Below are 11,584 nucleotides of genomic sequence, written 5' to 3'. Positions count from 1 at the left end.
TTAGTACGATTCAAAGGGATCTCTAGTTCATGAATCTTCTGTCTTACGTGCTGCATCATTTCTTAAATTGGTACATGTATTACTTATTGTCTATTTACGTTATAATCAAGTTATATATACGTTTAATATACCACGTTTATACTATATATTAATTTTATTATATTTTTTAATAATTCTAATACTATATATAAATAGTATAGTGAATTCAATAAATTCCATATGAGTGCAGAATTAAAAAATAACGATTACAATATATGATATCATCAAAACTAGGATAATGGTTACATAATGTTGACGTTTATATGTATTGATTCTTCAGTTAAATTTGCATTCAATTGTCCACTAAGATGACAAGAATGATCACGATTGACATGGTATTATTGAATAGATCATTACACCACATTTGTCAAGATTCTCTGACGTTGTGCATATACCTCGAATAATTAAATATCGAATAATTAAATTCAGTTAAAAAGCACGATTACAATTTTCCAACGGTATTGTTTTATATTTAAAAGCATTTCAATTAGGTATAAAGAGCTTTAATCCATATAAAACGTGTAAGACGGTCTCTCTCTACCGCACTCATAATACTTTCCGTATGTGTACTTTAACACTAATTACAGTTATCAATAATCCAAGCAAATTCGATTAACTTCAAAAAAAATTTCTTGAGAAATTTTATCGTGCGATAAATAATGTCGAAGTAAATAATTCTTGTCTCTGTGAAGTTAGCATCTCATCTTCAAATGGAAAGTTCCATTACCATTTTTGGTTGGGTTATCATCAACTCGCCGGCTCACGTAAAAGAGGCACACCGAAGACACTATCATGTCTCCAGATGATAATGTCTATTTAACGATTTTAATTTAAAAAAACGTTTCGATACTTTCGATAAAACATTTTTTCAATGTAAATTGTCTGTTACTATTTTATATTTATTATTATGTATTATTTATTTTCTACATTCTCATCTAACACTTCACACATTTAATGCACCCTTTTTCTATAACGTAAATTTCAATATTTTTGAATGATTAAAATTTGTTCCTACATATAAGCGAACCCAGAGAGTGGCAATTATAACAAATAATGGTTTATATGATTATGATATATTATATCAAGTTAGATTAGAATAAAGGTTCGTAGAACTATAGACTTCAAAATTCAAGCAACTACATATAACTTCGTTAAAAATGAACCAAATTTAAATTAAAAACAGAGTTGTGTAGTTTAAAATTTCTCTTTTTGTTTGAAAGATTACTGTATCTTTTAAATTGTTACGTATAAATTTCGTAATTTTTACATATGGAAAATTACTAGCTTGACAAAATAGGAAACTTTTTTTTTCACTTTGTTGGTCTATCGAATGCCCAAAAAGAATTTGGATCTTGTTTTTCGAACTACCTACGTGTAATAAATGAACGATATTCTTTTTTTTACATTGGTGTAGCTAAGTTTCGGTCACAAGGGTGTAATATTTGTAACGTTATTGAATTATCGATGTCTATATATTGCAATATACCTTTAACTACCCTATCTAAAATTTTCTTGTAAATTGGCCCTTGAAGCACTCCTTTTGAGACATACGTATCTTTCGGAATACTTTTAAAAGAATAAATATCCGACAATCTCCATTTATTCAGGATTATCATTAAAGATTATATCATAACGATATCGTGATCATCGCCATCACTACCTAGAAAGTATTACTGCCATCACGGATACGCTATTTGCCGTGTCCAGCATGCACCACGGTGATATCCGACTGCGCCACTCCGATTTCCGCTGTAAAAGAGAGTACGCGCGCGCCGCCACCATCGTTCATTCACAACCACCTGCTCGACGGGGTAACATCGCTTCGTTTCAACATAATCTGTCATTTGCAATTGTAGAAATAAAAGCGTCAACTAGTTTTGTTTTTTTTTTCGGCCTTTTACCCTCGCAACAGAGCAAAGTGTACCATTGACGATCGTGATAAAATGAGAACCAACACGACTTCTGGTTTTTTCTCGCTCTACTTGTCGATCATTCTACTTGTGATCTCAGCTTCCATCAGCGATAAGGCGTATGCTAAACGTGAGTAATAAATTTGGTTTGTATTAATTAGTTTATACATTTAATTTTAGTTTCCACAAACAACTGGGATCGTTCAAAAACACAATGGCAATTTGTTAATAATTTTGAAGTATTTCGTAGGAAAAACATAAGATCGTTTTAAAATTAAATTTTTTAAATTTAAACTTGCATATATAATAAATTACATGAAGCAACAAATATATTTTTATATCATTACATATCATTATTAAATAGTAATTATTTGCCGGATATTTAATTTCACATTTTAATAGATAAAGAATTTATTTTTTCCGATACTTCAATATTCTTGAAGAATAAGTAATAAAATAAAACCTTTTAATCAATTTCTATATTTTTTAAATCTGAAATCATATGTCTTAAATAATTAAAACTTCATGAAAGTTTCTAGAAATTATTTCTTTTTCAAAACATTAAAAAATTTTAGCATAAAAATAAATAGTAAAATTTGACTTTTTAAATTAAATTTTAAATAATTTTATCAAAACATTAAAATTATTATATATATAAAGGATAAAAGTCATGATATTAAAATGTTGATGTTAGTGTGGGAAATACAATATAATAAGATTTTTTAAATACATGTTTACGGTTTTCATAAGCTAATCAACTTGTTTAATAAAATCTTAAAAACTTTGAGGTGTGTACAGAGTTTGTTTCTTATTATTATGTCTTTGTAACTTGTAAAACTAGTTTTTTAGTAGTTGCTTATATGGAACGTATCTTTAATAGAAATGAAAAATGATGACCTATACAAACAAAATTATGTTATGAATTATTGTCTATCATAGTATATATTATTTTATATATATATATATATATTATTTTTAATGTAATTGTTTTATATACATTTTAATTATTTTACGTTTACTATTATCAATTTCTGTTTTAATTATTTTTTAATTACTTTATATTCATTTTTCAATTTTCTTTCGAATATTGCTGATTAATATATTTCTTTTAATTATGCCAATTCAAAAACTATATTTGATTCTGTTTGTATATATATAAAACGAGAATAAATATATAAGTTTCTATGAACTTTTTATAAAGTGCCTTGCATGTATGCTAATTAAAAAATTTCTTTATTTCTTATATCGCTTAAATAGTTTACATAAGTTTAAAGTTTTTCAAATTCTATTATTTTGTACTAAAAAATAAAATAAAAATGTAATCTAATAAATTTTTTCAATGGAATGACTTTTTTTAATCTGATAATCGGGTAAACTTTCCTTCTAATTTTAAAGAATGAATTTACATGTATATACATATATGTATTAATACGATAGATATAAATTTTGAAGGAATCTGTTATACTATTTTCATTATTATTATTAATGTAATTTGAGTCAATTAGGGCTCGGTCGTATTTAAAATAACATTATTTAAATATGAATATTTTAAATAAATTCTTGAAATCTATTTTAGATATATATATTTTAAATATTATATATTTTAATAAGTCATATCAATTTTTTATTGAACCTTTTTAATAAGTCATATTAATTTTTTTTTTAACCCGAGTTTATATTTTAAATAAGTTTCTGCAATCTGTATTATATTTTTTATTATGAATTAATTGTATCAGTTATTTTACTAAGCGCTGAAAAGTCAATGAATTAATTTTTGTATAAAAAAGGTACTTACAGTAATAATTGCGTAATTTTCTAGTTGACTTATAAATTATAAAATAAATTTTCTACAATATTATAAAAGTATTGCGTCATCGATTGAATAAATAGTCTATCAATAGTTGAAAGCAACGCGTGTAAATAGATCAAAAATGTCCAAAAAGTATGTTTGTCATGCATGTTTACAAATGACTCTATTTGCTAGCTTTTTGTTCTTTTGCAAAAAAAACTATAATTGAAACAACGCTTTGATCGCGATATTTTACATATCGCGATCAAATTGTTTTGCCAGTCTGACATTCAACTAGTCATATCCACTTCTCGTAAAATCAAAACATCAAAACGGGTTCACGCTTCACGCACAGAACTTAAGAGTATTGAAAATGTAATATTACGAGAACATGTAGTATGTCAGTCCTTTTTTGTATCATAATTACATCGTATACGTCAGATTATGTAAAACGTCAAGCATTTTAATTTATTATAGGTATGCAGAAGAAAAGAGACATTGGAAATAATTAAAAAAATTTATCGTTATAAATAAGTTATTTCTATCTAATCTGATCTTGACTCGTTTATTAAAAAATCTGTTTAATTGCCGATATTAATTGTTATTTAACATTATTAATCCTAAAGTAGATACACGTGAATTTTTCACATTTAACGCTCATAATACTTGTTCAAATATGTTCCAAATGTAATTATATTTAATACGTTCGAAAAAACTTAATTTAAAGAAAAAAGTATATATATTTGATTTTTAAATAAGTACAGAATATATGTATAAAAGGCTTAAACATTTTAATTTAAAGATATCATAAAATCTTGTGTAAAACTATACAGAAATAATGTTACGATTGCCACAACCGGAAATAATGATAATTTTCATATAAGATGGACATATTTTACGATTATCACAATTATACTATATGGTTCTTATAATTAAAAAATGTATTGATGGGCGATTTTTAATCGGAATAAGCATAGCTATATTTTCCGTGTATTTACAAAAAAATGAACTGTATTTATGTAATAATTAAATAATTAATATTATAATAGTATAGTAAACACAGTGTATATTACGAAACACACACTGTGATCTTGATTAGACTAGTGACATCAATCGTTCTATTTCCGCTTCTGGAAAGTATAACAACACACCCTGTCGGATGTAAAGTTGAGGTAGTTGCATCGTAGATTTAACGATTGCATACGTCCGCTCAACTTCTATTTGGGTCTCGGCGCAATAGATTATTTCTGCGATGCTGTCGCGAAGTTTTGCTATTCTACGCAAAACTCATGTAAAAGTAAATTATCGTTGCTTCATTGTAATGTCAAATCCGTTAACTCTCTCTACGAAATGTTATAATCGCATTCACTGTGTCCTCGTGTTTCCATGACGCGGTTATCAATCCTAACGTAAAATGGTATGAGCGTAGGATTAGCGCGACGACAGAAATTTATCTTTAGGAAACAAAATTGTGCCTAGCGATCGATAGAAATTAAGCTGCCGATTAATTTCGATGTTCTTAAACAATTTTTAAATAATAGTTAATTATATACAAATAAAATAAAACTTATCCGCATGTAGAAACTTTAGCAATGATTTAAATATACAATTGATTTAAATACTGTTAATTTACTTAATTTGAAATACTGTTAATTAATAAACATCTCAAATATCGTGTGATTGCTTAAATTTTGTATAAAGTTTCAATAATACTCTGGTTACACACAGATATTGAAAATTTAGCAACTCAACTAATCCACATTATGCGATATTAAAAGCCGTGTCAGTGAAGAAAATCGTATCGTAATTAGCATGTAATAAAGCGGCTTAGACGTGTTGCATTATATGATAGGCAAATATTGTGTACATTATTAATGGTTGTAAATCTACTAGTTCTTAATATAACCATTGCTTTAAATTTGTTTCATATTCATATTGTTCCTCTATACTTATCAGGAGACGCGGCAGTGTCTCCGGCCATGTTCAAAAACTAATATAGTTATATCGCAAATATCGATTTTTATTTTAAAGCTTTTAATTTTGAACACTGTTTTAAAGTATGTATTAAAACAGTTTTTTCTTTAATAATCATAACTGTAAAAATATTAATATAGATTTAACAAATACTTTTTCGCATGTCTGTTTTCAAATAGTCAATCGACATAATCGGCACCGTTAAAATTTTAAGTAAAAAAGTTAGCGTTTAACTTGGCTGATCTTATTAGATTACTTCTAGCTACAACGTCACGCTACAGCATCGTTACGATCTTCACCTAGAAGTAAAGTCTGTTTTTTCTTTTATAAAGGAAAAACAGAGATACATTTAAAAAAATTTATTTTTACATAAAAATTTATCTCATTTCTATCATCATTATTCTGCATTTCTTTAATTTCTTTTCTTGTTATATTACTATTTTACTTATATTTTGCTTATTTTTTGCAAGTAATAAAGAACGATGATTTTTACGCTGACACTTATTGTTATATTATACAAAATTCTGAGATTAAAAAATGTATTTTAAAATATATTTAAAAATTAAATATGACGTTTACTGTTACTTACAATTTTCTTTAATCAGGTTTCAGGGGTTTTTTGCGGCTTGCAAATTATATTAATTAACAAATAGGGATGTCGGATCATAAAATTACTAGATATCGGATATCGGACATTTGAAAAGAATGTGACACCGGATATGAAATATTTTCCATATATCCCCTATAAACTTTCCAAATTTCTTAAAAAAGAAAAGAAAAGCCAAGGAAAAACAGCGATAATAATTAACTGGAACAGGATATTTATACAGTTTCTATACTGCTTATAATTAGTAATCACAGTTTAATATTAAATTTTTCATAATGAATAACATTTCAACATTTTCCGGTGATAACCATTATATTTCGATTGTTAGCATAAATTATTATAACGATGCAAAATCATAAACTGTACAAAAAATTCAATTAAAAAGAATAGAATTCTGCATCAATGATGCAAACTTTCAATATAAAATTTTAGCCGGATATATTGCTAGATACTAATGAGAGAGTAGACTATTTTAGAGTCCAACTGATATTTCGGTTTCGTTTTCAATTTCGGTCAGTTTTAAGTTAAGAAAAAAAATTCAGTAAATAAACCAAAACTATACAAATTGCAATAAACCGGCGGTTATTCGAAAAACTATCATACGTATTACTGTACATTATTAGTATCGACGCCGATTGCTGCAAATCACACCGCCGTGCGACAATACTTTAATTTCTCTTCTTTCTTTAGATATCCTTTTTTTACTCGCCACGTCGCCAAGACCACTGTCTATAATACATGAAATTCCTTATAATTTAAGGAGAATAAGATATTAATAAAATCTTATTTTTTAAAAAATACATAAATTTCACATAATATTTTGATATTTTCCAATGATTCTCTGAAAATCATATGGTAATATTTGCAAATTTATCCAAAAATTTTGGTTTTGATTTTGGTTTTTGAGATGGAATAAAAACCAAATTTATTTTCAGTTTCGGCCGAAGGTAAAAAAGTCTACTAATGATTTTCGGCTATTTGACCGGATAATAAAAAAAGTATCGGATAATACCGGATACCGGATATTTTCCGAATATTTGGCGCATTCCTATTAATAAGCATGTGAAAGATAAAATACATATTTAAAATAATAACAACATTACGTATACACAATTGTCGAAGCATGTGTAAAATGACGAAAATGGAAACATGTATTTGCACGTTTGTAAGTCTCTGACCTAGAAATCTGTATAAATTCTTATTCAAAATTTTCGTGACTTCTGTGAAAATTAGAAATACAATATGATGCAAATGCGAAACAGGACATACGTAAAAAGCTAAGAAAAATTTGAAATTTTAAAACAATTTTCCATTTTTCTGAAACACGAAGTCCATATACATATCAGTTCTAATCAGCTTTGATTGTACTTGCACTAAAAATAATAGGTATATATAAATTGTAAACCTATAAAGCCCAGATGCGTTAACAAAAATTTTCAAATTTTTTGTAAATTTTCAAATTTTTGTATATTAAATAATGACAATAGTGTTTTTTTTTTTTATAATTTTTATATATTATATTTATTTTTCACGAAAATGAAAATCGGAGCATAAGTTGAATGTGAGAGAATAGTAACAAAAGCGTAAATAAAGCTTTTTGGAGACGAAAATTGGAACAACGAAATAAAAGAAGCACAAATGCTTCTGTTATTCTTCTTTTCGACTTATGCTCCGATTTTTATTTTCGTCCGATTCGTACTTACTTCTTATCTTTACTTTTACTCTTACTTTTACTGTTTATCTTATTCTTTATCTTTATTTAATTATTTACTTCTTACTTTTACATTATATTTGCTTGTATTGCCACTCTTGAATGCTATGAGCTTATAACATAATCAAAGAATGATACAGTAGTTTTTATTACATCAGTAGAATAAATTAAAACCGCTTCATGTGAACGAATACTCGTATATTTCGAGGGTTATAACTACGGATGTTACTAAATCCGATTAATAGTTTCCGTGTAAATGTAATCATAAATTTTTATTTAGAAATCAACTTTATGACGAACTTTTATCTTTATAATTGGAAAAGTGCCTGAAAGTGGGGAAAAGATCATGGGATTTAAATCATTAGTTTTGGATTATTTCTATTCTGTTAAATCAGAATAAATAATACAGTTGCATATTCGTTTCAATATTAATTGGAACAAAAGAGATGTATCAACGATCCATATTAAAGCTTTTTAGATACTTTTTATAAATATTTCAACGTTTCCTAGTTAACATTTCAAACTAATGTATCTGAATACATTGAATATATACATTCATATTGTTTACTTAAAAATTATTAAATTAAATTTAATTAATAAAAAAGTTATAACTAATTATTTTCCTAAACCTCGTTTAAAAAAAGTAACATCTTCCATAAATATATGAATATATTTTATAAAATGCAAGTCTTAGAATAAACCGAAATTAAATTATTTTTGTTCTGCTATATAAATATAATATATACAATATTAAATTTCTATTTATTTCATACTTTAATATGAAAACCTATACATAGAATACTTATACGTAAAATTAATTTTTATTTAACAAAAAGTAACAGTCATCTCTCTGTGTCCGATATGTAAATGACATGATATTAGCTACTCACCTGTTTAGATAAACTGCTTATAAAGCTTAATAATTTACATTATAGACTTAAATTTAACTGGCTTTTAGATTTTTGATTGGTTCTATAAATCTGTTTAAATAAATTTCTGAATTTTCATTCACAACATCCGACTTCCCATAAAAAAGAAACTGATATTGAATCAACTGATAAAGTTTTATGTTTATTGCATTCGGAATTTTAGGAAAAAAATTTTAACGACATCATTAATATTTTATTAAACAACGGACATTCGTTGAATTTTATTTTATCTATTATCAAAAAACGTCTTTCTTCTTTTGCACACCTTAATTATAAAAAAATCAAACGTAAGAAAACTTACATATTTTACGGTTCCTTGCATAGCTGGCATATAGCTGATAAAGAATGATGGCAAATTTTGCCTACTTTTTGGACCTCGATTTTCAAACTTTTTTTATAGCAAATAGTACTATTAGATAAAACATTAATCCCAGTAAAATTTCAAGATAAGTATATAGGCACGGTTCCGAAGATACAAGGGAATGAAAATGATGATTTCCAGTCAGGGTGTATTGCATAAGGAAAAATGTGTGGCTGAAGTTGGTAATATTGAGGATATATTTTGTCGAATGGATCATCTACAATTCATTGTTCAGAGAACGATCTACTATTCACTGCTATTTCATTTATGAGGGGGAGTGCTTTATAAAGCACCTTCAAAATACATTCCCTATTAATCACTTGAAACAACCGTTATTCTTATTTACGCGGATCAAGCTCGTCGGAATTGCGAGTCGGAAATAAGAATAGGTTCGCTTCCGAGAGAGAGAGGCGAAGGTTTACAAAAATAAAAGAACGGCTGGTGTTTATTCATCTATGAGAAAAAGGGACTCACATTAAAAAAGCACCCCAATCTGTGAGAGCCAAGCGGACTCATAGCAGAAACGCATCCTGATCTGTGAGAGGCGACGTCAAGTGTCACTTCAACTCCATCTATCTCGGGAAATTTTCATGCTAGACGAAAACTAAGATCATATTTGAATCCGACATAAAAAAAATCCAATAAGAAACAGTATGTTTTACTTCGTTAAATATCTATTTTATTCCTTAGTATGGACACTTGAAGAGTTTCGTGTACTTTCATGGGTTATGAGAAACTATATCACTTTCATATCTCCAGAACTATGCTTATGCTCATCTTAAAATTTCTCTAGGATTAATGTTACATCATATAGTACTGGCACAAAAAAAAGTTTGAAATTCGAGGTCCAAAAAATGGGTCTTTTTGCCATCACTCTTTATCTAATATTTTAAAAATACTCATAATTTTAATTTAGTTTTTCAGATTATTGAGTATATTATAGATGATTTTAATAGACTAAAATTTATTAAAGGTTTTATTTTCATTCGGTGTATTTTCATTCGAATGTAGTTTATAGGATTAATTGTTTGAATTGTGAAGGCAACATGTGGTGGCCATACACGTAGATTACTCAAAAGTAGAATTGACGAACATAAAAATAATATTAAAAGATATGGGGTACACAGAAATCTGTTATCACAGAACACAGACTTGAACTCGATTATGAATTTGATTGGACTAATGTGAAGATTGAAGAGATTTTTTAAAAAATAAGAGATTAATCTCTGAAATAATACATATATTTAAAAAAAAATAGTAAAACGTAAAGGACTGTATGAGTTCTCTAATTGCTTTTCTATTTTTCTTTCCATTGTAAAGAAGATGAATATTATTTATCTCCTGCTTGCTATTTTATTGTTATATAGAAAGTCATATTTGTTACATTAACATTAAATGTGTTACTCTTTCCATGTACAGTGAGTGTATGTTACATTATTTTAAATTTATTTCTTAATTTTAATTTCATTGATCTAACAATAAGAGTTTTATGATTTCTTTTTTTTCTAATTAATTAATTAATATTAAGTATGATTTTATAAGAGTAAATACTGTTAGATTGACTTACTGTAATTGCATTGGTAATTTTTATGAGCATAGATTATCTTCAATCTACTATTTGAAAAAGGTTATTTAATATTTTATATCCGTTTTAACATGAATTCAACTCTGATTTTTTCCTTTCTTTATGTAAGTCCTTAATTTATTTATATTTTAATTATATTTTAAGAATGTCATTAATTCATAGAATTGCCTCGTTTAAAATAATTTTACAAATGTGATCAAAAACTCTTTATAATTCTTTTAATTTGTTTTCACTGAGAAGGAACCGGGTCCATGATTGAAACGTATGTACTCAAAGAATAAATCTCATCAGTATTCAAATGAAGAAGTTAAATTTATGTTATTTTTCTATGCTCGTCATTCAGCAGTGACTCGCAAAAGCATTTTACTTATTATTTACATAAAAGATTAAATTAGTTATTTTTATCATCATGTAATCGGTGAACTATTATTAATTTATTATATTTTACGTTATACAATATTATTTCTAATATCTTTTTTATTCTCTTTTTTACAATTTAATCTGATTACATCATATATTTTATAAGTTATTAAAATTATGGTTTTTTAAAAAACATATACTTCATAAAAGAATATGGAAACTAAAATATGGTTCTGAAAATTAAAAAAATTTGTTTTCTGTAATATTGATTTTTTTTTCGTTTCTAAAGATTATTATATTTATTTTATATACATATATA

The 11,584-nt window shown here is 26.5% G+C and overlaps 1 protein-coding gene across 1 annotated transcript in view; it reads left to right on the top strand.

Moving 5' to 3' along the window:
* The first annotated feature begins 1,982 nt into the window (after positions 1-1,982).
* Positions 1,983-11,584, top strand: part of LOC108773226 (neuropeptide CCHamide-2) — a 10,587-nt gene continuing 985 nt past the window's right edge. The window contains exon 1 of the mRNA XM_018538970.1: positions 1,983-2,079. Within this exon, the coding sequence (XP_018394472.1) occupies positions 1,983-2,079 (97 nt within the window). The remainder of the gene's footprint in view (positions 2,080-11,584) is intronic.

This window comes from Cyphomyrmex costatus, unplaced genomic scaffold (genome assembly GCF_001594065.2).
Source record: "Cyphomyrmex costatus isolate MS0001 unplaced genomic scaffold, Ccosl1.0 scaffold20, whole genome shotgun sequence".
Taxonomy (NCBI): Eukaryota; Metazoa; Arthropoda; class Insecta; order Hymenoptera; family Formicidae; genus Cyphomyrmex; species Cyphomyrmex costatus.
This window is presented reverse-complemented; position numbering and strand designations above follow the sequence as displayed.